The 26,804-nt window shown below is 36.4% G+C and overlaps 2 protein-coding genes across 3 annotated transcripts in view; one reads left to right on the top strand and one right to left on the bottom strand.

The window, feature by feature from the left end:
* LOC111154466 (zinc finger GRF-type containing 1) overlaps window positions 1–1,041 on the bottom strand; it is an 83,087-nt gene extending 82,046 nt beyond the window's left edge. The window contains exon 1 of the mRNA XM_022514079.1: window positions 989–1,041. Within this exon, the coding sequence (XP_022369787.1) occupies window positions 989–1,009 (21 nt within the window). The 5' untranslated portion in view covers window positions 1,010–1,041. The remainder of the gene's footprint in view (window positions 1–988) is intronic.
* Window positions 1,042–4,757: 3,716 nt separating this feature from the next.
* Window positions 4,758–24,712, top strand: LOC111157576 (La ribonucleoprotein domain family member 7). Of its 2 annotated transcripts, XM_022519113.1 has the most exons (13): window positions 4,758–4,905; window positions 11,310–11,510; window positions 11,925–12,025; window positions 12,124–12,207; window positions 12,338–12,502; window positions 12,607–12,700; window positions 12,776–13,123; window positions 13,209–13,353; window positions 14,983–15,131; window positions 15,952–16,070; window positions 19,109–19,268; window positions 19,490–19,581; window positions 24,116–24,712. In XM_022519113.1, the coding sequence occupies exons 2-13, from the start codon at window positions 11,312–11,314 to the stop codon at window positions 24,194–24,196; spliced, it is 1,737 nt and encodes a 578-aa protein (XP_022374821.1). In that variant the 5' UTR covers window positions 4,758–4,905; window positions 11,310–11,311; the 3' UTR covers window positions 24,197–24,712. The 2 variants fall into 2 exon arrangements, with proteins under 2 accessions (XP_022374821.1, XP_022374830.1); XM_022519122.1 differs by lacking the exons at window positions 4,758–4,905; window positions 11,925–12,025 and having other exon boundaries at window positions 11,451–11,510.
* Window positions 24,713–26,804: the final 2,092 nt, after the last annotated feature.

Here is a 26,804-nt window from a genome sequence, read left to right as displayed (position 1 = left end):
TAAAATGTAATGGGTTTTTTTAATGAATTAATAAATATTTTTAAAATTTCTGTTACAAGTTCCCATATGAAAGATAGCAAGAGGTATAAGCCCCATAATCAGAAATTCTCTGGACTCCTCAATAATTTTTTTTTTAAAGATTTTATTTATTTATTTGACAGAGATCACAAGTAGGCAGAGAGGCAGGCAGAGAGAGGAGGAAGCAGGCACCTGCCTGAGCAGAGTCCGATGTGGGGCTCAATCCCAGGACCCTGGGATCATGACCTGAGCTGAAGGCAGAGGCTTTAACCCACTGAGCCACCCAGGCGCCCCTCCTCAATAATTGTTAAGAGGTATAATAGCATCCTAAGACCAAACAGTTTAAGAATCACTGATCTAGGGTGCCTGGGTGCTTGGCAGGGAGCCTGCTTCCTCCTCTCTCTCTGCCTGCCTTTCTGCCTACTTGTGATCTCTGTCTGTCACATAAATAAATAAAAATCTCTAAAAAAAAAAAAAAGAATCACTGATCTAGATAGAAGAGGCATGGCACTTCAGAAGAAGAAATTATTTCCCGATCACAACAAAGAGCTTACAAGGATTTTTATATAACTAACGTGAGTAGTAGACAAGAGATAAAATTGCCAGAAAAATAGAGGGCTATATTTGAGACATACATATTTATACCAAAAAAATTATTCACTGTTTTTCTGATATTCAAATTTACCTAAGTGTCCTGCTTTTAGGTTTTGGGGTTTTTTGTTTTTTGTTAAATCTGTCAACCCCAGCAAGACATTTGTGAAATGTGGAAGGAAGAAAGAAAAAAGGAAATAGTGGGGAGCCTGCCTGGGGGGCTCAGTCAGTGGTGTATGCAACTCTTAATCTCAGGGTTGTGAGTTCAAGCCCCACAGTGGGTATAGAGATTACTTGAAAATAAAATCTTAAAAAAATTTAAAAATAGGAGACTTAAAAAAAAAAGAAAAAAGGAAATAATGAAAACTGTAAGACTCACAATAAATTCCTGGTTTTCCATTATTTCTTCTGAAATTATACACCAGTCAGGTCCAAAAAATAATGGTGCTTATTCAATTATTTATACAACCTAAAATGAAAATAGACAAAGAATATTGAACCCTGATGAAAAGAGTATCAAATATGACTGTTTCCCACAAACTCTTGACACAGAAATCTAAGAGTTCTAAGACTATGTGATTACCAAATCATCTGATACTAATTACAAAATAAAAGAGTGATCCCACCTGGTGGAAAAAGAATTTTCCAAGTAAAAAGAGAGCCAAGTAAAATGTATAAAATAATTAGTAGTATGCTAAGTTTTTTTCCAAGTGCCAAACCATGGATCAGAAAATGATCCCTCTTCCCCCAACATTTGAGTTTCTTATACAGAGCTTCAACTTTCCATTTTCTGAATTACTATGGCCACCACAAGATGGCCCCCTTATGTTCTTAATGTTCCCTTTTATATCTTAAAGTCAAGAAAATCACAGTATCCAGGATCTAATACACAAATTTCCTCTGTAAGGAATAATCTTTTCACTATCACTACAGTAAGGACTGTATTTATCCTATCCTACTGGATAAAACTGTTACTGTGGGCAAATTTGGAAATCTAAAATTACTGATGGTAAATTGAAGAAGTAAATAGAGATGCCAAAGAAACCTTTTTTTCTAAAGGAGTGGTTCCAAAGGTATGATCCCTGGACCAACAGCATCAGCATCACCTGGTAAGTAGTTAGAAATTCAAGCTTGTGGGTCCTACCCTTGACCTTTTAAATCAGAAGATCTGAGGTTGGACCCAGTGCTTCGTTTTAACATGCCCTGCAGGTGATAGGGATACATGCTCAAGTTTGAGAACACAGGGCTAAAGACCTAGGATGATTAAATAAAACTATTATTTGCAATTCTGGATTCAATTCCCTCTTCATACATATAAGATAAACCACATACATATTATTTATAAATTACATGTATTTATTTAGTACTTGCTTTAGTATTTGCCAGACATTGTTGGGTTGAGGTATTAAAATGAACAAATACTATTTCTAACCAAGGAATTTCCAGGACAGCAGGTTGATAAACAGTAATTGCAATAAAACATGTCAGAAATAAGCACAGCAGGGGCACCCAACTGGGTCTATGGCATCAAATAAGGTTTCCGGAGAACATAAATATTTAAGCTATAAGATGAAATAACCATAACATAATATATACAAGCGCCTGTAAAAGACAGAGCAAGGCATGACCAAGGAACTCAGTACAATTAAGGGGTCTATTTAAGACAGTGAACAGTGAGGGGTGCCTGGGTGGCTCAGTGGGTTAAGCCACTGCCTTCGGCTCAGGTCATGATCTCAGAGTTCTGGGATCGAGTCCCGCATCAGGCTCAGCAAGGAGCCTGCTTCCCTCTCTCTCTCTCTCTCTCTCTCTCTGCCTGCCTCTCTGTCTACTTGTGATCTCTGTCTGTCAAATAAATAAATAAATAAATCTTTAAAAAAAAAAAGACAGTGAACAGTGAGAGAGAAGACTGAAAAAAATGAGCAATAATTTTAGAGTCAGAGGAGCTTCTATGCTATGCTGAGCTGTATGAACTTTATTCTATAGAAGTGCGAAGGGTACAGTTTTAAGAATAAGATTACATAATCTGATTTGTGTTTTACAAAGATTGCACTGGTTGCTGAGATAGGAGAGATAAAGGATTAGGCAAATGAGATATGAATACTTGACCCATAACACAGTTCACAGGACAGGACACAGGCCTAAAGAGAGAGGCACTGCCTTCCAGAGATAAAACTCCCATATCCCTCTACTCAAGCCCAAAGGAACTGCTAAATGCCTAATGAATGCCAAGAAAATAACAAAGGTCCAGAGAAATACATCATTCACTACTGCTTTTAGAGCAACTTGCTCCCAACACTGAATGTGTTGGACATTTTACATCTGTATGAGATTACATAGTGTAAGCACGGTGCTTGGCATGGGGCAGTTATTGATAGGAGATCTCTTTAATAAGTTATCATTTATTCAGTGTAACTTTATGTTGGACACTTAACATGCTTTAAATGCTCACAACTTTATGGTATAGATACTATTTTTTACATTTATTTTACAAGAAAGGAAACTAAGGTACATAATAGTAAGTAATTTGCTCAAGAACACAAAATAAGTAAATGGCAGATTCAGAATTCAAACTAAGTAGCCTAGAGGCCCCTGGCTGGCTCAGTCTGCAGAGCATGCAACTCTTGATTTCCAGGCCATGAGTTCAAGCTCCATGAAGGGCATAGAGTTTTCTTTTTTAAAAAAAAGAAGAAGATGAATGAGAACTTTTTAAAACTAAGTAGTCTAAATTCTGGTGCTCCTACTCACAAATATGACATGACTATTTATGAGTACCTAGTATGTCAGGGAAAAATTGGACTATATTATATACATATTTGTCAATCTCAGAATCCTGGAGTAAATATTATCACCACAAAATACAGATGAGTAATCCAGTGTTTACTAATTTAAGTTTACTTATAATCTATTTAGGAACTGCAAGATAAATTCCCCATTGTTTTCCTAAGCTAGAGATAATACTTCAGGACTTAACAATTTAAAAGGAACTGTGAAGATCCATACCCTCATAAGTGGTAAATTAGATTATAACAAAACAAAGACTAGCTTTTAAAAAAAGGCTAACTTCATTTTTAAATATTTAGAAGAAGCCTAATTTCCTACATTCGAGGTAGAGTCAACAGCCCTTTTTTTTTTACATTAAATAGGAAAAACGGCATTAGCTAACAAATGATGTATTTAAGTGAAGTGCAAATATAAAAAAAATTTCTGAGTCTTCATCTAGCCACATCAAGTGTTGCTGACCCACCTCCAACATGTGAAAGTTTAATGTACAAAGTTTTTAAGGCAGTATGGAGACCTCAGATGATCTGGTAATTATATAACCACAAACATGCACACATACCCCCCCCAACATATATATTCCCATACGTCCTTACGTTGCTTTATACATTCATATATAAAATTCGGTGTTCTCAATAATATATAAGCCATTCTTCCTTTTAACTACGAGATGTTTTTGCTCTTTTTGTTTGGGAACAAGCAGGAGGACCTTTAGAATCTCTAAACGGTTCATAGATTTAAAAGTTCCAGAGTCTCCAACCCAAGATCCTGTTAAGAAGCCATTCATCCAAAATAAGACAAGCCCACATTTCATTTGCCGAAATAATTACCATGATAATATGTAACCAAATGGCACAGAGACTTAACCCTCTGTCAGTCCTAAATGCAAAAACGAAAACCCTCTCTGGTCTTTACACTTATGCTGGAACTACAAAGCAGAGGCTGGGAAAAGCGGTAAAGACGGCACAATTTAACAGAGATTCCGAGCAGGCTGTGACTGTCACTATCCAAACCTGGTTCCATAAGCACCAGCAACGGTCCGCTTCCGGCGGAATAGATTCTGTCAACCGTTTGCCCTAAATTGCGACGCCGCCTCTCGCTCAAATCCCTTTCCCTAACCACCTTCACCCGGGGGAAACAACTAACTTTACCTGTCCATAAAATCCACTTTCGAATTTCCCCGGCGAAAGTCTCTGACGTCATTAAACCGGGACCACACCAGATCAGGACCCACCTCTCAGCCCGCCCACCAGAACTGGCGTTTTCAAACCGCCAATCAAACTTTTCATTGTCTGCCAGCCTCTTTGGCCAGCCGGGTAATCCGACGCACCGCCCTCTGCGCCAGCTCACGCCTGTGACGTCAACGACGGACGCACAGTCTCCGCGCTCGTCTTTTCCAAGGCGTACCGGAGAACCGTGTCGCTCACCCTATGACGCGGAAATCAGGACTATAAGGATCTGGAGGCGACAAAGGTGAAGGACGGAATCACCGGCCCCGTATTTTGGGAATTGAACCGAGTAAGTTTCAAGTAGACCGTAGATAGTGTCCCAAAGGTTGACTGAGGTTTCAGTTCCTCTGAGCCCTTTTTAACCCAGTTCATTCTGTCATCTTTCGTCCCTTTTACTTCGTCCCCTCCCACAAACCCATCAGTTTGCTTGGCCTAGTTCTTTTTGCGCACGCGCAAAAGTCCTTTGGCAGCCCTTGTAATTCCAGTTTTCAGAGGTTGGGGGCGCGTGTTGTCCGGCGATGGGAGATTGGAGGCCCGCCCGGCTTTTGGCGGCCCCTTTGGGAAAGGATGGGTGCCCAGGTCGGCCACAGGCCAGGGTGAAATTACCTTCGTTGATCTGAGCCTTGGCGGCCAAAAGATAGCGAATGTGAGGACTTGTTTTACAGTTAGTCATTTTCTTTTTCAGGATTCTAGTTTTTGTCATCAGAGAATCGAAAATCCAGGTACGGAAGGGAGCTAACAAATTTTAAGTGTCAAGTGGAGTGTACTGAGCGCCCCCAAAAACGTGCCTGAGCGAAAATGGATAAGGAGACAAGTTAGGGGAGACATGGTGGTGGAAAGCTCCATGTAAGATGCTATTTCACGTGGGCCTTGAAAATTGAATAGGGGTTTTTAAGGCAAGAAAGACAAGACTAATTCAAAAAAGCAAAGGCACACAGGCAAGGGTGTTCTGGTACCGTTGAATGGTCAGCCATGACTAGAACAATGACTTAACGTTTTTACACATCATTTCCTCTAAAAATGATGAAGGCTGTGGATGAGCTTCCCAGGAAGATGCATACACATGTCAAGACATTTTACATGTAATTTCGTTGGGAAATTGTGAAACACCTTGAAACGGCCAAAAAAGGAAATACTGGATATCTTGTCTAGCTCACTCTTCCAGGTTATCTCTTTCATTGTCTTTGAGTTACTTTACATTTGTGTAAGTTGTGGGAAATGATTATAATGGAAAGTAGTCTTGCAATTAATTAATTAATTTTGCAGTTATTGCTCTAACCAGTTTTGCACCTATTAACGAATTTCTTCCAGTGTTGTTGATAGTTTTTTAATGGAATATTTTTTAAATTATTAATTATTTATTTTAACTAGGCCTCACACCCATTTTGGGTCTTGAACTCACCGCCCTGGGACTGAGTCTCATGTTCTACTGACTGAGCAAGCTAAGCGCCCCATCCCCAAACCAGTTTGCAACACTTAAACTAGTTCCATGATTAATTACTTAAATAAAATATCTGACATGTATTCATTTTAAATCAATTTATATTTAAATGCCTTTGTTTAAAATTTATCTTTTAATAGTTTCACAGAATTCACAGGAATGTTTGAAACTCACCCAAAATTCCATGGACTTTAGGTTAAGAATATCTGAGTCAGAACATAGAATGCATCATGACAGGCTGTAAAAGGTTCTACTAAAAGGTAGGCAAATATGAGGGAGTCAAACTTACCAGAGTTTGTTTGCTTACCTGAGCTTGTTTTTAACCCAGCTAGTTTTGTCCAGTTCACTTAATCTTTAAGTCTCTGTAAAAAAAAAAAAAAAAAAGTTGGAAGACACCACCTAATTGTAATTGTGAGGATTTAAAACAATACATGTAAAGTAACTGGCATTTTTACACAGTACTTTTATTGTTTCTTTAAAGCCTCTGTTTAGGGGCGCCTGGGTGGCTCAATGGGTTGACTCTGTGCCTTCAGCTCAGGTCCTAGGATAGGGCTGGCTTTGGGCTCTCTGCCCAGCTGCGAGCCCGGGAGCCTGCTTCTCCCCACCCCCTGCTGCTCTTCCTACTTGTGAGCTGTCAAATAAATAAATAAGATCTTTAGAAAATAAATAAATAAAAAATAAGGCCCCTGCTTAAAAGCCAGTTAGATGTCCTTATTCTGTTTTTTAGACTTACAGATTATGTTATAAATAGGCGCTGAGGAATTTTTAATCTTGAAGTTTTAACATTAAAATCATAAAATTAGATCTGTGTTTTAGATAAGTTACACAGCTTATGAGAAGGATAAATGACCTCTAGAAGTGTTTATAAACTATTCCCATATTATAGTGACAGTCGTGGAAAATATTGGAAGGAGATAAAAGCCATTCCAGAAGTTGAATTGGTAGGACTTAGTGACAGATTGATAAATGATAAAATGGTAATAATGTTAGATTTTGTCAAGAGTGTGAGAAAGTAGACTTAGAGGATCTTGACTAACAAAAGTAACTTCCTGACCCCCCACCCCCCACAGCCTTTGCATTGGAAAGTTAAATTGTGCCATATCTTGTTGCTTTGTGTTAATCAGTATCTTCCTCTTGTATATGTATGAAGGTATATTTGATTAGCTACAGAATATATTTTTTAAAATCACAAATTGCAAACATGTTAGGTACACTAGGCAGGAGTTTTAGAACTTAATTTTCCAAGTCACAAAAATAATCCTTAGGTGAGGGTATGAAGGAAAGTCTCTGAGATGAGAATGATGAAAAAATCTGATTTGAGGAAAATTTTTACTTTCTGCACTTTTGCAGTTCCAGCCTCTATTTCCTTAGATGGTGGTTCTAACAAGGAAAGGAATTGGAAAGCTGGTATTCTGTCCTTTACGATTTGGAGTTTTTGCAAAAGGAAAAGTTAGCGCTGGATCTTGCTGTATTGATAACTTGTAGCTTCCATTTTATTTTATTTATAAACCTACGTCTTTCGAAAGAACTTGAAATGCTAGGGTGTCTAGGTGGCTCAGATGGTCAGCCTTCTGCTCAGGTCGTGAACCTCCATCTGGGAACAAGCCCCATATGGGGCCAAGGGCTCAGCAGGGAGTCTGCTTCTCTCTCTGCCCCTCCCCCCACTTGTGCACTCTTTCTCTCTCAAATGAAGATATAAAATCTCCAAAAAAAAAAACTTGAAATGCATAACACTTTGCAGTATGAGATCCTTTTAAATACATTATTTAACAAATGTTTTGGTTGTGATCAAGCTAAAGTACTTGCCTTCATGGTTTTTGCATTCTAGTGTGTTAGACAGTAAAATTGTAATTATAGGTAGGATACAAGGATACAAAGTGGTGATAGGAATGGGTAGGGTTAAAATTGTCAGGGCAGAAATGTTTTAGATTGAGTGAAAGAAAGGCCTCTTTGAGAAAATGACATTTATAGAGACCTGAATGAACAGAGAAGTAATCCCTACAGATGTAGTCGAGAGGGTAAAGAGAACAGCGAGAGCGAAGGCCTTGAAATGGGAATGGCCTTAGCATGTTTAAGGAATGGTATATCATAGAGTGAGCCTGTTGGGAAGAATTGTAAGGCCAGATCGAATAGTGCCGAATAGGCCTGAGTAAGGACTTGGATTTTGAGTATGATAAGAAACCTTTGAAGGATTTTGTCCCAGAGATTGACATGCCCTGATTTACATATTTAATGATTATTCTGACTACTATCTGGAGAATTGATGATAATGGAAGAAGAGTAGACACAGGCACAAGTTACACTGTTCTTGCAGTAGTTCAGGCAAGACACAATAATAGTGTGGACCAAGAGGTTGTAATAAAAGAAATAAAAAATATTCTTAATTCAGAATATATTTTATAAAGGTAGAGCTAACAAAAGTGCTCCTGGATTTGTTGTGGCATATGAGGAAAAGGATTTCAGAATTTTTGGCTCAGCAATATTGTGATTGGTGTGTTCTAAGATGGGGACAACAAGGCAAAAACAGGTTTGTTATAATTTGAGAGTTCAATTTTTTCATTTTCTTATAAAAGAAATACTTAAGGTAAATAAGTGGAGATGTCAGATGGACAATTGAGTATTGGAATGGGGGGAGCTAATGGGAGAAGTCAGCACTGGGAAATACAGATTCATGAAACATCAGCATGTAGCTGTGGAGCTTAAAGCCGGAAACTCTCAGAAAAGATATTTGTGGTGATAAGAAGGGAGCCCAGGACTGAATGCAATTGTGGGGAGCTTATAAGGGTAGACAAAAGTAGAATGGTCCAGAAAAGGAAATTGAGAAGGAGAGGAACTCTCCTGGAAGCCAAATGAAAATGTTTTCAAGGAGAGAGTTTAACTGCAGTTGCTGCTGAGAGGTTCAGTAGTCAGTGGAGATCACTGTTTTCAGTTTCCCTAGAATGTTAGAAAGGGAAGCCTGACAGGATGGGTTAAAGGGAGAATATGGGGTGAGGAATGTGGTTATTCAGCACTAAATGACACCTAATTGTTTTTTTGAGTGATTAATTCAGACGAGTAGCTCCATTTTATATGCATCTCAATAAATACGTCTTTACTTGCATATTTTCAAAAATGGCACTTGGTTTAATCTACTGCAGCCTGTTTTAAAAGTGCCAAAATACTCCTTGGTTGATTTTGGTGACAATGCATGTTTAGTTGAAAATTTGAAGTAAAATGCATTAATGGCTTTGTACTCTCTTAACTGGATGTCGCTTTGAAACATTTTCTATTTCTGTTAATCTCTGCAGGGTTGCTGCTGGAGTAACTGATTATGACTGACAGGGTGAACAGATACAAATAGGCTTTGATATTATGTATATTGAATGTTAAAGAAAGATACAAGGCAGGGACCCCTGGGTGGTTCAGTGGGTGCAGGGACAGCCTTCTGCTCTGGTCATGATCCCAGAGTCCTGGAATCAAGTTCCACATCAGGTTCCTTGCTCAGCTGAGAGGCTGCTTCTACTTCTGCCTGCCCGTTCTCCCTGCATGTATGTGCGCGCACTCTCTCTGATGAATATGACAAATAAATAAAATCTTTAAAAAGAAAAAAAAAAAACAGGCAGGAGGAGGATACAAGGCAGAAGAGATAATAGGGACGGTATCTTCATCTCATCTGGAGTCCCAGACCCAGCACTTACCCAAACTCCGCAATTAATCTACATCTACTTTTTCCCCCTTTACCTATAACAGCATGTGTGATAAGGGCTCAAGTGTTTTAGGTCACCTTGATATGTAAAAGCCTTAGCCCCTGTTTCCCACCTATCTCCAGTGTCATTCTTGTTGCATAGGTCCAAAGCCTGCATACCAACTAAGAGTGGCTCCCACCGGGGTGCAACAAGAGTTGGAAAAAACTCTCCCTGTACATCTTAACTCTCCTGTGTCCAAGAATACCATATCATGGGAGCCTGGGAAATACAGTATGGGAAAACCATGTTTAAGTGTTTTTCTTAGACAGGCCTGCACCATCCCACGCCCTATGTTAAGCCTTGCTCATTTGCTTATTTTTGTGTATCTACCTCTAGCAATGTAATGAGGATGACACAATTATTCAATAAATTTTTGAGTGACTATTCTGTGCCAGGGAATGGGAATGCATCAGTAAAGAAAACAGAAACCTGATTTCATTAATACTAAATTCTAGGAAGGAAAAAGAATACAATTGTTTAATAATGTCAAAAGATAAGTGCAATGGGAAAAAAATAAGGCAAATTTGTCTGAAAATTTGCAGTTTTAAATATGGCTATGGTAGGAGACTTCATTGAGGTGACACACCTGAATAAGACGTCAGCAAGTGAGGGAGTAAGCCATGTTATTTAGGCGTAAGTGAAAACAGCAAATCCAGAAGCCCTCAGTTGAAGATAGATGAGCCAAATTTTAGAAAAAGGCAAAGACCAGTATGGCTGGAGCTGAGGGAACAAAGAGGCGTGCAAAGTAACTCAAGGAATGAAGGGCTTGGGAATTGCTGTCCAGGAAATAAAACATTAGAAAAGGAAGGTCCCGTGGAAAAGAAAAAGCCAACCCTGTAGCTTACCAGTTGAATTCTGCTTCTAGTGAACAGAAATTAAGGGGCACCTAGCTGCCTCAATCAGTAGAGTGTGGGACTTGATCTTGTGGTTCTTGTAAATACAAGGCGCACTTTGAGTACAGAGTTTACTTAAAAATAAAACTTTGGGACTTGTGGGTGGCTCGTTTAAGCATCTGTCTTCTACTCAGGTCTTGATGCATCAGGCTTCCTGCTAAATGGGGAGCCATCTTTTCCCTCTGCCCCTCCCCCTGCTCGTGCACTTATCAACTGAGCCACCCCGGGGCCCCTGGAGATTGTGTATTTTAAAATACAACACCTTTTTTAGTTTGCAGAGATGGAGAATGTCTGAATCCCTTAATCTTACACTTTGACTTACTGACTTAAAAAAACTAATTTGGTGAGAAATGTGTAGATTTTATACCCGGTTAAAATAATCTGGTCCTGCAGTATAAAGTGCATTAAAAAGTAAAGCTGTGATTTATGATGTAGGAGGTTAAAAATTTTTTCAAAAGTAAAAACAAAGGCCAATGAAAAGCAAATAGGTAAGAGACTAAAGATCAAAAAATTTAGAAAACACAAAGCCAATGAAAATTTCCACAGGTAATTGCAAGTGTTACCCCAGACTTTGTCCTCGGCCAGCCAACTTTGTTGAGACCTCAATTTAAATGCTAATATGAATTATTAACAGGAATGGAAACTGAAAGTGGAAATCAAGAGAAATCAATGGAAGAAAGTACTGAAAAGAAAAAAGAAGTAGAAAAAAAGAAACGGTCACGAGTTAAGCAAGTGCTTGCAGATATTGCTAAGCAAGTGGACTTCTGGTTTGGAGATGCAAATCTTCACAAGGATAGATTTCTTCGAGAGCAAATAGAAAAGTCCAGAGATGGTTGTAAGTTTACTTGCCTTCACTGTCTACAGTGGAACCAGTATATAGTTACCTAAAATGATATTGTAATACAGTGTGGTACTGACATAGTCCCATCATTTTATATTTTATATTTCCACGTGAAAATAAGCTCAGTTTACCATTAAAACAGTAATTTCTTCTAAATTTTTGTGATGGAGCTCCTGGCAAGCTCAGGTGTGTAACACCTGACACTGCTAGGTCAAACTTTGAGCCCAGCACTGGGCGAAGAGTTCACTACTTTATTCTGTGTTTAAAGGTTTAAAAGCTTGATTCATACAAGGCATTTTGAGTCCAAATCCAAAAAGCATTATACACAGAGAGGCAGTTTTAATTACATAAATGCATTTGACACCCAGTTGAGCTTTTATTTATATTTACATTGTTAACTTTTGTTAGATGTTGACATATCACTCCTCGTGTCTTTCAACAAAATGAAAAAATTGACCACAGATGGAAAGTTAATAGCCAGAGCACTAAAAAGTTCATCTGTTGTAGAGGTAAGAATAGTTCATCTGTTGTAGAGGTTAAGTTAAAAATTGTTACTTACTTTATCAATAAATTAGTTTATTATTAACCTCATCTACTCTTTTCAAAGCTGGACTTAGAAGGCACCAGAATAAGGAGAAAAAAGCCACTGGGTGAACGACCAAAGGATGAGGATGAACGGACTGTGTATGTGGTAAGTAAGCCGTTTAAAAAAAGCTCAAAGCTAGCGATCACAAATGACAAAAACATTTTTAAATTGAGTAAAAAAATTTATTTACCTCAAGACAGTATTTGTATTTAATATTGCTTCTAACTTACTACAGGAATTACTTCCCAAAAATGTTAACCACAGTTGGATTGAAAGAGTATTTGGGAAATGTGGCAATGTTGTTTATATAAGCATACCACATTATAAATCTACTGGAGATCCAAAGGGATTTGCCTTTGTGGAATTTGAAACAAAAGAACAAGCAGCAAAAGCTATTGAGGTAGGTCCAGAACCTAAAAAAGAAAGGCAAAAAACTTAGCAATTGTTTTAAATAGTTTTTTAATAGTAACAAAATTAAATGGTTTTAATGTATTGATTTTTCAGTTTCTTAACAACCCACCAGAAGAAGCACCAAGAAAACCGGGTATATTTCCTAAGACAGTAAAAAACAAGCCAATTCCTGGGCTTAGTGTATCAGGTAATTAAATTTAAAATTAATATTTAAGTAAATGTACTTGTAGGAAAATGAAAAGTAATGATTTTATTATTACAGAAGAAAAGAAAAAGAAGAAGAAGAAGAAAGGCCGAATGAAGAAGGAAGACAATATGCAGACCAAAGAGTCAAATACGGACACAACCAAGGAGAGCGACAGTAAAATGAAAAGATCTAGGACAACGTCTGAGGGATCAGAAGTAGAAACAACTGAACCTCAAAAGCCCCCCTCAAAAAAAAAGAAAAAACGGGAAAGACAGGAAGTTTCCGGCTTACCTGTAGTCAGAACAGGGAAGAGGAAGAGAAGTATCTCTGAAACAGAATACCCAACCCCAAAGCCAAAAGTAAAGAAAACAAATCAGAAAGACAACATTAAAAAAGATACAGAAATTTCCAAAGAGAACAAAGGTAACAGAAGCCATAAGGTGTAAACGACAGAAAAATTGTTTTCTTAAACTTAAAACTTATGTCTATGTTTTTTTGGTATTTTAAGACTTGGAAGTCTCTACTGAAGAGGAAAAGGATACTGGAGATGTAAAAGATGGATCCCTTTTAAAAGCAAAAAGGAAGCATAAGAAGAAACATAAAGAGAGGCACAAAATGGGAGAAGAGGTTATACCATTAAGAGTCCTTTCAAAGTAAGGAGATTACATTTCTGTTGAAAATTGACGCTCTCCATCACCATTGCTAAAGTGCAATTCCAATTTGTATTGAACAGAGTTGCATATTAGCAACAGTCATGGCATGTAGCCAAGATCTGCAGACTAGATTCAACTCAATTGAGGATTAAAAAGGAACCACCACACTAAAACATGGAAGCACTTATTTTTACCATGTCACAGCAAGTGCCTCCATGTTAAAGTAGAGGGCGTTCCTTAACAGGCTTAAACAGTTTAAATATACCCACAGATATAGTCAAGTTCACGAGGTTTTTCCCTAAATACTTCTAAAAATGCAAAAGTAAGACTTACCATCACTAAAACATGGAAGCACTTACTTTTTTAGTTTCAAAGCAAGTACATCCACGTTTAAGTGGTGGGGAGCCCAGTCTTGAAAAAAATGTGAATCCTGAACCTGTAAAGTAAGTTTTAAAGTAAAATTGTGTCCAGTTGGAGACACCTCCACTGAAACATGGAAGCACTTACTTTTTGTTTTACACAGCAGGTACCCCCATGTTAAAGCAGAGGGGAATCCCCTTGGGCTCTATAAAGTAACCAACTTGCCGTATTACACACGGAGAATAATTTGGGTTCACTTCTACTAAAACATGGAAGCACTTACTATTTTAAAAATAAAAGAAAGTATTTCCATGTTAAAGTTAAAGGGAGTCCAATTCGATGAAGGAATAAGAGCTAAGGTTAAAAAAAAAAATGTAAAATACTATACCTTTTGGGAGAAAAGTTTTTCCTAGTTTTCCAGGCTTGTACTCCGGCCGTATCTATCCTCTTGAAGGTTAAAAGGCAAGGACTTCAGGCACTTGTATTTATACTATTCTTAACTGCTGAATTCCTTTTGCCTTTTTATCTCAGAGAATCATTACAAGAGGTTTTTGTTATTCTAATGTATCAGCTCTCAGGGAATGTATGATCCTGGGTGGGTCTGGATACTTTTTTTTTTTTTTTGAAGTATACAGATGTCAATAATAACTGCTAAGACCATTACCACGAGATATCCTCCTCTTAAAAAAAAAAAAAAAACCCCTATCTACTTGTTTGATGGCATAGATTAGAGTAACAATGAGTGCTCCTGTGGAGCCTGGAGAGGCATTGTGTTTCTATCTGGAGGAGCTCTAGCTGTTTGAAGAAACATCTACATGTTAAATGTATGTAAATAAATAAAATGCTTCCATGGGGTGTTTTTTTCTTCTCAGAAATTCCTTTTGATTCAAGTAAATACTAAGGAATGTTATCTCTCACATTGGAACCGGTTTAACAAATAATCTTTAAATTATAATCAGCCATTATTCCCTCAGAGATGACAAATTGTTGCTATTTAATTAATTCAAAGCTTTTATTTTCATAAAAACACTTGAAGCATATTCAAGAATTAAAATTGGCAAATTTAAAACATTCAATCTGAATGTTGGATCAGGGGAAACTCCCCTTTTCATATTTCCTGGATCACTTGGAACTCAAGAAGTAATTTGAATGTATGTGTTTAAAGAAGGAAAAGTTAGGAGTGGTTAAAAGACACTGTGAATATATATTAGGTATTTTTATTTGCTCATGTCTGTTCACTACTTCAAAAGTCCATTCTTTTCATTACAGGAGCGAATGGATGGATTTGAAAAAAGAGTATTTAGCACTGCAAAAGGCCAGCATGGCTTCCTTAAAAAAAACAATATCCCAGATAAAGTTGGAGTCAAAAATGGAAACAAACGGAGTACCTACTACATCTGAGATAAAAAATGAAAAAAGTAAACCAGCGCTATGATAGTTTTTGTAGCATTATATTGTATTTATATACTAACATACTAATTCTGATTTATTATAGGCTAAATCTTAATTTTTTAAAACTTAAATATACAATGGTAATTATTAGAACAATTACTGATTTGTTGTGTCCAAATGTGCTGTTTAAGCTTTTCATAAGAATATTTGAAGTGGTTGTTATAAAATCTGTTTTTTCGGGGCCCCTGGCTGGCCCACTCTTGATCTCAGGGTCATGTGTTTGAGACCTACATTGGGTGTAGAGATGACTAAAAATCTTTCTTAATGATTTAAATTTGCATTCTTAATCAGATTTAGTAATGTGTACCTAGTTTATGAATGGAGCTAGTTTGTAGCAACAAAAATTTTAATTTCTCATCTGTAATTTTATCCTAATATATTAAGGTATATTTTGAATTCTGGTAAGTTGAAAATACAAATTTTCACATTTTAATCCTAAAGTTTATAGATTATTTTACATGTTCTCTTTTTATTTCTTTATTAAGTAAAGTACTTTATTCAGGTAAGGGAAAGGGGGCGGGTTTTTTGTTTGTTTGTTTAAGGTTTTACAAGTGATCCTCTAAAAGCACTTTGCAATTAGAGTGATAAAAGTTTTGGTATTTTATTTCATGGTAATCCGCAATAAGCAGTATGACAATTACCCTAATTACTTCACAGTTAAATTTAAATTAAGTAAATTTAAATTATTTAAATCAGCCTAAGAAATCGTTGTTTTCAGGTGGGCATACTAAGTATTCAATTAAGTGTAAGAGGCTTATTTCTGGTCTTTCCTTTTCAAATCAACAGCAAACAGTGAAGAGGGTTGTCCTCAGGAAAAGGTTAATGCAGCAGGACCACAGTTTGTGAGTGGCGTGATTGTGAAGATCATTAGCACTGAGCCTCTACCTGGCAGGAAACAAGTCAGGGTAATGCTTTTGTGTGTCTAGGGTAGTTGCTGTTCTTTCCTCTTTAAAATTTACCCGTGTGAAAATGTTTTGCATTATAGAAAACAAACCAAATCAAAATAGAATTTATTCCTATGCAGAATAATACTTGTAGGATTTGATTCCACAGTAACTCTTGTGTTTGACTTGAAGCAAAATCTGAAGTCTGAAATTGAAACTCTTCAGTGGATTAGATTTGCAATGAGTACAGTTGAAACATCCTTCTATAGAACTGCACTTTGTGCTTATTTTTCTTGGTGCCCTTAATGGTTGACTATTGTGTAGTTGAATGAGCAATCCTTACTGTGGACATTATAACTTAAAAGAATAAAAATAGTAAGATGCTGTCATAATATTATTTCTTTAGGGGACATTGTCTGTTTTCAGAGAAAAAGGGTTTTAGAAAATACTTCCTTCCAAACCTTTTAAAGATTTGTTCAACATTACAGTTCATCTGAAATTATTTTGAACTTCTAATCATCTGCTATTATTTGATTTTTGTAGCAAACTAAAGAGTTTGTAATTTATTTTCATTAGAGCTCTTAGCTTTCAGTAGGTTCTGAACGATTTTGTGATCTAAAAAAAGTCAGAACTATTTTCATATAAAAGAGTTAACATGCTTATTTTTAACGTAACATAAACTCTTTTTGTCTATTAGTCTTCTTGGAAATTGAAATTTTTTCCTGGGAGAAATGCAGGATTTTTCTGGAGAAAAGGATGTTTGTTAATTTTATTTTTTTAAATGTTGTTATTATTTTCAGTCTGTGCTGTTTTAAAATGTGAGACAGTTACAGGAGAGTGAAAATATATTGAAAAGCTACAAAAATTTTGCATACGTATGCAAAGTTTTATGTAATTTACAAATTATTATATCTACTGCTCTGCAATCTTTTTTTACTTATTTTATTTTTGAAAACCTTTCTGTACCAACACAATATTTTTTTCTTATTGACTAATTCTGTGTAAAATGTCCTTTGGCATAGCAGATATATTTGAAATTGGTACACTGACATGCATCATCATGTAGTATGTTTACATTTCACATAGATTCTTACCAGTCAGAGTTTTTAACTTGCATAAATGAGGTTGCTCACTGTAATTATCTTGTGAACACTCTTTTATCTGGAATCCTGTTTCTATCCTGTAACATCCTTATCACTAACACATAAATTTAGTTTCTGTTTACCATATTGATGAGGGATTTGGCAAATCCCAAGTTGGTATTACCAACTTGAATTCAGAGTATGGTAGCAATATAGAATTTCAGGTCAGAAGGGTTAAAAATTGAGGATGTAAATGATGCTATGGCTAGTCAAGTTGAAAAGATTTAAAAGTAAAATTAGGCAAAGTTTGCTATTTGGAATAATTGTCATAGACTTTATATTCATCGAAGACCTTTCTATTATCTAAATAGTAAGTATATCAAACATTCTTCATTTATTATCATCAATATCATAAAAACAGGTTAGCAGTTGCTTATATTTTCCTGGAACAAAAACTGAGTTACATGGTGGTTACTGCTGTTTGACTTGCCCTTGTGATTACGAGGCTAATTTGTCTTTTAAAGAAGGGTTTTTAGTCCAGAGATTAGCCAAAGTTATAATGTATATATCCTAAATACCTTTTGAATTATAGTAATCTATCTGATAAATCAGTTACAGAACTTATTATTACCACTTAACACATTCAGATTTCATCAACTTGATACCAGTTATTTGTCTTGTGTTCTGTTTAAATTGAGTACTAAAGTATATAGGGAAATTGGAAGAATTGGCAAGTATTTTTCTCTCCAGTTATCTTATTTTTTCATTAAATTAGCAATCATTTATTATGTGCCTATTTTGTTGGGCAGTATGCTAATAGTAGGGATGAGTTAAGACTTAGTCCCTGGCTTCGTAGGTTTTTACTGCTTATTCTTTATTATTAACTAATAAACTTTTCTAATTTTATGATCAAATAATATTTTCACATACTGCTCCGGTTTTTCTGTAATTCAGACTTTAAAAACCAATATATAAAAGTAATCTAAATTCCTTGTGGCTTGAAATTTGTGTCAAAAGGAAAGGAAGCCAGATGGGTAAAACACTTTTTTTTAAGCTGGGAACCTCCAGTAATTTATTTAGCTTTCTGAATGGAAGTTGATGAATGAAGACTTATGTAACATTCCTGCATAATTGCATTGTTTACACCTCAGAACATGCTGGGGGAAAAAATGATTAGAAATGCAGGAATCTTGTTAATTTGCCCTCACAGCAGGCATTATAGATAGAACTATTCCTTGCTGCCTGACTACTAGTTCAGAGGAGACCTGGTAGGTATTTTATCAGAAAGTATGAGCTTTTGAGCTATATTACCATAGATCTGCTCCAGAACCTAGGATTTTTGTGGGTTCCCAGGAAAGTTTTTTATCGTGAATTCGAAAAAGTTGAATATTTATTTCATACATTTTAGGTCATGAGTGATTTTGTACAGATGAATGTAAACACCTTGTCCACCAGTCCATTGTGGATTTTTTGTTTTTTGATTCTATTCATTATTGTAACGACACCAAGACTTGGAACCTCTTTTTGTTTGGGGATTGGCAGAAATTACCTGATACTCTTCTCTACAAATATGTTGTCCTTATGCAGTGTTCCCATTCTAATTAATATTTTAGGATTGTGCTTAGTTAAAAGAAAGTTATGATTAGAGTTCCCAATTTTGTTCAAATCAGTTTTTAAGAGTATCTGTGTGTGTTTTACGGGTGCCTGGCTGGCTCAGTCAGTGGAGTGTACGACTGTTGATCTTAGGGATTTGAGTTCAAGCCCCATGCGAATAGAGATTAGTTAAAAATAAAAAATCATTAAAAGAAAATATTTGTATATATTTTAGAAGAAATGTTTAATGTAGGATAGTTACTCATTTTAAATTGTATATGGCTGACTTATATACTACATTCTGGCACAACCATGGGAATAATTTTAGGGTTATTGTGAAACATTTTTATTATTTATTTAAAGTCTTTCTAAATTCTAATGCAGGATACATTGGCAGCAATCTCAGAAGTTGTTTATGTTGATTTGCTAGAAGGGGACACAGAGTGCCATGCTAGATTTAAAACTCCTGAGGATGCTCAAGCTGTAATAAACGCATATACAGAAATTAAAAAGAAACACTGCTGGAACCTCGAGATCCTTTCTGGTAAAAACTCATAGAACCTTCTTTTTAAGTAATTCTTATTGAAGGGTAACTTATATTTTCTTAGTTTCCTAGGAAAATTGGTTTAATTTTCATACTCTAATTTGCATAAAGTGGTATTAAATATAATCAGACAACTACAGTTTTTTTACCGAAATGTGATTAATGCCTTGAATATGTTTCTTCATATATATCAGTGATGATTGTTTTTGTTTGTTTTTAAGGTGACCATGAGCAGAGGTATTGGCAGAAGATTTTGGTAGATAGACAGGCAAAACTTAATCAGCCTCGTGAAAAGAAAAGAGGCACTGAAAAGGTAATTCATTTTTTGGTCTTTGTTGTCATTGTCATTTTTCGGTAGCCTAAGTTCAACATTCAGTTGAATGTTCTCTGAAAGTGTAGCCTTAAAATAACTTTGGTTTTGGGCGCCTGGGTGGCTCAGTGGGTTAAGCCGCTGCCTTCAGCTCAGGTCATGATCTCGGGGTCCTGGGATCGAGTCCCGCATCGGGCTCTCTGCTCAGCAGGGAGCCTGCTTCCCTCTCTCTCTCTCTCTCTCTCTGCCTGCCTCTCTGTCTGCTTGTGATCTCTCTGTCAAATAAAAAAAAAAAAAAAAAATCTTTAAAAAAAAAAATAACTTTGGTTTTGCTAGACACAATAATGATTTATATGATATTTATAGCATTTTAGATTGTGAGAGAATACTTGTTTTTCTGGACTTTGAAATACATGAAATTTAAGTTATTTTACCCATAAGGGTACATAATTTAGAGTCTTCTTGTTTTCCTTTCTTTATTGTAACAGTGGTGGCAATTTAATTTAAACAATATTTCTAGCTGCTGTGTTGTAGTTGTAAATTATTATTTAAAGATTGTCTTAATGGTAAAACACAATGTATTTGAGAGTGTAGGGTTTTGGGGGGGTTTTTTGGTGTTTTTTTTTTTAAAGATTTTATTTATATATTTGACAGAAATCACAGGTAGGCAGAGACTCAGGCAGAGAGAGGGAGGGGGAAGCAGGCTCCCTGCCGAGCAGAGATCCTGATGTGGGGCTCCATCCCAGGACCCTGGGATCGTGACCTGAGCTGAAGGCAGAGGCTTTAACCCACTGAGCCGCCCAGGAGGCCCGGGAGTGTAGTTTTTAAAGTTATGATCCTCCACAGATAATATTGGGAAACTTTATGCATAGGGTTTGCTATAGCAATGATAAGCTTTATTCATTTTTTCTCTAAAATACTCAAGAAGTAAAGCAAACTTAAATACATTAAATAATTTGAAGCAAAACTCTCGGTAATTTTGTTTTAAATAACAGTAATTTATCATACTACTGTTGCTTGAGAGCTATCAGGTTTATTCTTTTAAAACAAATTGTTAGGGGATGTCTGGGTGGCTCAGTCCGTTAAGCTGCTGCCTTTAGCTCAGGTCATGATCCCAGGGTCCTGGGATCAAGTCCCACATAAGGCTCCTTACTCAGTGGGGAGCCTGCTTCTCTCTCTGCCTCTGCCTGCTTGTGCATGCATGCGTGCACTCGCTCTCTATCTGACAAATAAATAAATAAAATCTTTTTTAAAACAAATAAATAAAAGAAATTATTATATGTGTAAAGATTAGTACATCTGTAAGTACTTAGGACAAATTAGGACACATAAAAACTAATAACTATTACCAAAATTTTAAAATGCCTATTATGAGATAAAAATATGAAAAGTTTTGCATTCTTCTATGAATCATTAGCACTTAACATCATACTTCCTGTATTTTAGGTTTGTTGATTTAGGATTCTAATTCTCTTTGTTTTATTAAATAAAAATCTAGTGCTTTTTCATCGGCCTTGCATTGCCTAGGATTCACTGGAAGATAAGATTATTAGGGAGGAGGTTTCCTAATGGTCTTTGTTAATTCTGTTTACATGAATACAGACTGAATTTGCTGAGAGGTGGGAAGGCCTTGTCTCTCTCCCACCCCCCCACACCCAGTCCCTGAGACTCTTTCAGGTATATGAGGTGTTAATTTCAAAGCCTGCTTGAGATTATTTAAATGTTAAAATCATTGATCCAGAGCTCACTAAAATGAAATCAGTTTGTTAAATAATAGTTATCCTTCTAATTGGTGTGACGTTTCATTTAAGTTGTATATGTTTTTAAAAGTAGTAATTAGTCATTTTGTTTCCTTGAGAGGTCTGACCTCCATAAACTAAATTCAAGGCGAGGAAATAAACACTGACCAGGGAGTTTTATAAATTGGGTTGGAACATAATGTGTAGCTCTGTTACTCAGTTGGAAAGTTGTTTTCTGATCTCATTTATCTGTTGTACCACCAAGCTTTTTCTTAGCATGATTTGTTTCATAAATAGTACAGGATCCTAGTTGAAACTATGAAAGTAGCTAGTTGGCTTCTATCACAACTTGAAAATAAGGTACTACACAAAGTGGGTATTGTACAGGACTTTCAGAGGAAACAATTAGTATGTCAATTGACTTTTTTGATAATTCATTTAATTAATATTTTTTGGTTGCTCATTTTTGTTGCCCACTGTTCTAGGAACTGGAGATAGAGCCAACAGTGCAAAATGCCCTGGTTTCGTGAACTTTACATATGACCAGTTTAGGTCAGGTGATGACAGGTGCTGTGTAGAATAATCAGATTAAATGGTTATCATGAGATAGCTTTCCATCAGGTGAGGTTGTCTGGGAAGTTCTCTGAAAGTGACATTAACACAAACCTTAGGAAAGTGGAACAATCAAGCAGGAGACTTCAAAGGCTCAGCTTTCCAGGCACAGGCAGCAGAAACTGCGGAAGCCTCGAAGAGAAGGAAGAATACTGGGAGTAAGCACCTTATTAAAGGAAGTTAAATATTTTTAAAAAAATTTAGCAGCCAAAAGTATGACATTAGTACTTTTCTCATATGACAGCTTTACATTTCCACAATAATGTTGCATTACTTGGTCCAAAATTGAATTAAAGAAAAGCAATGGTAACAAATTCTGTGTCTTAATTTTCAGCCTATGATGCAGGGGAGACTGGGGACGGTTTCCTAAGCCCCAATCAGTTTATACAAAATTAAAAGACAAAAACAGGAGTAGGTTAAGGAAGAAGTTAGTTTTTACATATGGTATTTTTCATGTGAAAATCAAATGTGGGTTCTCATGAAAGATCACTAAGATGACAGAAATATGTGCCAGATAGGGTCTCACTCATTCTTGCTAAACCAAGCCTTTGTAGTCTTTCCTATCACTCTGAGCACATTAGTAAAATTAGATAACAGCTACCAGAGACAGAGTGAATCTTTTCTCATTTGTCTTTATCTTGTAAAGCATATTTGAAATGTTTTTATCACCAAGGTCTTTTCTATACAAATTCTCAGTGGTCAGATATTCAGCAGGTAAAGACAGAATTCACTAAATCTGTGAACAGAGTTATAAATAACTTACATTTTGACTCACTTCTCAGATGAATAGGCTCTTAGTTTAATCAGCTAAAAAAATTAAATAAATTAAAGTGACTTCCTGTCAGTGACCACAGTCACCAAACACTTGAATGAAACTCTAGTGAGTACTTAACTAGAATCTATATTTATATTTTAAGATTGAAGAAATTACTTAAAAATAAAATCTTTTTTTGGGTGCCTCGGTGACTCAGTTGGTTAAGGGACTGCCTTTAGCTCAGGTCATGATCCTGGAGTCCCTGATCAAGTCCCTCATGGGCTCCCTGCTGATCAGGGAGTCTGCTTCTCCCTCTGAACCTCCCCTCTCTCTTGTTCTCTCTCATGCGCGCGCTCTCGCTCTCTCTCTCTCTCTCTCTTTCTCAAATAAATAAATAAATAATAAAACCTTTAAAAATTTTTAAAATGAGGGGCGCCTGGGTGACTCAGTGGGTTAAAGCCTCTGCCTTCAGCTCAGGTCATGATCTCAGGGTCCTGGGATCCAGCCCCGCATCTGTCTCTCTGCTCAGCGGGAAGCCTCCCCTCTGTCTGCCTACTGGTGATCTCTGTCTGTCAAATAAATAAATAAAATATTTTTTAAAAAATTTTTTAATGAAAATAAAATATTAAAGTATTTATGTAAGGGTATAATAATAAGTACTTTTTTTTAAGATTTTTATTTATTTGACAAACAGAGATCACAGATAGGCAGAGAGGCGGGGGGTGGGGGGGCAGTGCAGGGGGCGGGGAACAGGCTCCCTGCTGAGCAGAGAGCCAGATGTGGAGCTCTATCCCAGGACCCTGGGATCATGACCTGAGCTGAAGGCAGAGGCTTTAACCCACTGAGCCAGCCAGGTGCTCCAAAGACACTCTTTCTGACCAAACTTTAGACAGGCTTCTCTGAGCCTTCTTTTCCTCCAGGCCTAAAAGCTTAAAATTTGCCAGCATGGAGTGGCTGGGTTTTTTTGTTTGTTTGTTTGTTTGTTTTGTTTTGGGGTTTTTTTTTGTTTGTTCGTTTTTAAGATTTTAGTTATTTATTTGACAGACAGAGATCACAAGTTGGCAGAGAGGCAGGCAGAGAGAGGAGGAAGCAGGCTCCATGCCAAGCAGAGAGCCCGATGCGGGGCTCGATCCCAGAACCCTGGGATCATGACCTGAGCTGAAGACAGAGGCTTTAATTCTAAGTGATGTGGAAGGAAAGTGGGAATGTTTTAGTAATTCTAAGATTTAAAATCTATTATACTTAATAAACCACAATCCTAAACATTTCTCTCTGTGATTGATTTGGGCTAAGCTTAATTTATCTCATTTGTCTACTTTCCCTCTTTTAAAACAATTTTATTCAAACTGATAATTGTGAAATCTTTTACTCATAATTATCTTTTTGTTTTGTGTATCCAATACCTTATAATTTCTAATTTCTTTCTCCACAGTTAATCACCAAAGCTGAAAAGATTAGACTTGCAAAGACTCAACAAGCAAGTAAACATATAAGGTTTTCTGAATATGACTGAGAAACAGTTTTGGGTCACCTCTTAAGATTTCATTGGATACTTGAACTTTTAGTAGTAAATCCATTTTATTTTGGTAGTAATAAATAGTGTTTTTCTGAATCCTATGTTAATTAGAAGAAACACCTTTGTTCTTTAACTTGTAAGACTTTTTCTTTGGACAAGTACATTGTATACCAGTTTTTCATTAAACATTTTATTTGCTGAAATTATTTATACAAATCAACCTCAAAGTGATTCAGTAAATATGTTTTGAACATTAGATTAATTTTGTTTTTATATTACAAAAACAATAATATTTGCAAAAATATTACTACATAGTTTAGAAAAAAATATTTGACAGTGTACACACTGTACTTCCTATTTTGTAATTTGCTTTTTCCTTCTCAAGTATTTTTTCATGTTGATTTATACAGACTTTTGTGTGATATTTCATTCTGTTTATTGTACTTTCCTTATCTGAGCTTCCATTGAATGGGCCATATCAACTGTTTCCAATTAAAATGTTAAACTTTAAAAGTATTGAGTTTGTTTCTCATAAATGAAGTTAAACATTTGATTTTCTCTAACCAAAATACCAGATACTGTGAACACGGCGAGGAAGAAATCTTCTAAGAATCAGCCTTAGGTGTAACGGAACTCTCTATCATTTTATTCAGAAAAATCTCAGACCTAGCATATTTAAGGCCTTCTTAGAACTGAACCTACAGGGTCTTTCATGACTGGCATCTTAATCCCTTATCAGAATATCAAAAACATACTCTAGACAGCCAAGGTGTGTATTTCCTTGGGCTGTAAACCATTTGTAGTTCCATCAGCTTTGTCCAGAAGTAGGCTTAATTTTGGTGCTCTTTCTATGCATTGTGGAAGACCAGAAGTCAGGAAACTACTTCTATGGGCCAAGGATTTGAGGAGATTGGCTGCCTCAAAAGTAGGGGTGACAATAGCTTATTACGAGTAAAAATTCTAGCGTGTTTCGTTTCCGTAGTGTAGTGGTTATCACGTTCGCCTCACGAGTAAAAATTCTAGCAAGTTGCCATTGACTCCTTTTTTTCTTCATGAAAGAAATCTAACAGACACAGTCTAATGGAGGAAAAGAAAGATCTGTAAATAGTTGCTAAAGCTTATTATGAGGATTATGACCAAATATGCTTCAGATGTTTCAGAATAATCAGAAGTTAGATGTCTGTTTCAAGGATTCAGTTGATAGCAGTGAGGACTCTCTTTAGATGACTTTGGAAAGGTTATCAAAATTTCAGAAATTTTCCCCATGGCAGTTTTTAAAACAATATAAGTGCTCATTCAGCAACTATCTTTGGCCAGTTTTAGCACTTGGGAGATACTAGTGAAGCAAATCAGATAAATTTTCATGCATGGGCCTTATAATCCAACAGTAGATAGAGACAGTAAACAAAAATAAGTAAAGTTACATACTTTGTTAGGTAACTCCTTAGGACAAACAGAAAAGGGGAAGGAGGAGACACTTCATTTGTTTGTTTATTTTTGTTTATTCTTTAATTCATTTAATTAAAGGAATATTTATGTAGCCCCTACTACATATTAGACACTGACACTGTAGACTTTAGAGATAAAATGAAAAGGTAAGGTGCTCTGCCCTTGAGGAGTATACAGCGTTGGGGAAGACAGACAAACCAACGTAATTATGATACAATGTAAATGATGTGACAAGTAGCCCCAGATGACCTGGGATAGTTCTTGAAAGGGAAGTCACAATTTTGAATGACCTTCCAAGGTTTTTGTGAACCTTTGGTCTTTTGGGTAAGTGAATTTCCTTTTTATCTAACACATAGCACATATTAATTGCTTAATAGATACTGTTTAGTTGAGTTGAACTGAATGTATGTTTCAGGTGTTCCCCAAGGGCGGATGTTATGATTTCCTTGCATGAGGAATACTTTTCTTTCTATACTTGATGATTCTTCTACTCACATTGCTTTTTTTTAAGTGCCTGCTTAGGTCCCTGTCTTTGTGCATTTCAGTAGGATTTGCTTTCTTAACTGCAAAACTTAATTTTATTTAATCACCTTGCATTAAATCAGTACCGCTAGCTTGTTGGCCATTGTCTGTTGTTACTAGTTGTTGAACCTAAAGCACTTATCAAAGGTTGTAATACCTAGCTAGTCTGAGATTTAAGCTCAGTTTCTCTTACTCCAAAGACCACACATTTAACTACTATACCTCCTCTCTTCCCGACCCTCCTGCCTTCCTTCCTTTATTCCTTATTTTATTCATTCCAGCCAATGTTTTGTATCTTTTTTTTTTTTTTAAAGATTTTATTTATTTATTTGTCAGAGAGAGAGAGGGAGAGAGAGCGAGCACAGGCAGACAGAATGGCAGGCAGAGGCAAAGGGAGAAGCAGGCTCCCTGACGAGCAAGGAGCCCGATGTGGGACTCGATCCCAGGACACTGGGATCATGACCTGAGCCGAAGGCAGCTGCTTAACCAACTGAGCCACCCAGGCGTCCCAATGTTTTGTATCTTATGGTAGTGATAGACTAGTTTACATAACCATGATTTCTGTGAATTTATAGTTGTCTCCCCTTTTTTACTACTAAGAGCAATGCTGCAGTGAATATCATGTCCTCCTTTG

This window comes from Enhydra lutris, unplaced genomic scaffold, assembly GCF_002288905.1.
Source record: "Enhydra lutris kenyoni isolate GAN:26980312 unplaced genomic scaffold, ASM228890v2 scaffoldscaffold3, whole genome shotgun sequence".
Classification (NCBI taxonomy): domain Eukaryota; kingdom Metazoa; phylum Chordata; class Mammalia; order Carnivora; family Mustelidae; genus Enhydra; species Enhydra lutris.
Note: the sequence above shows the minus strand (reverse complement) of the source record. Positions and strands in the feature narration are given on the sequence as shown.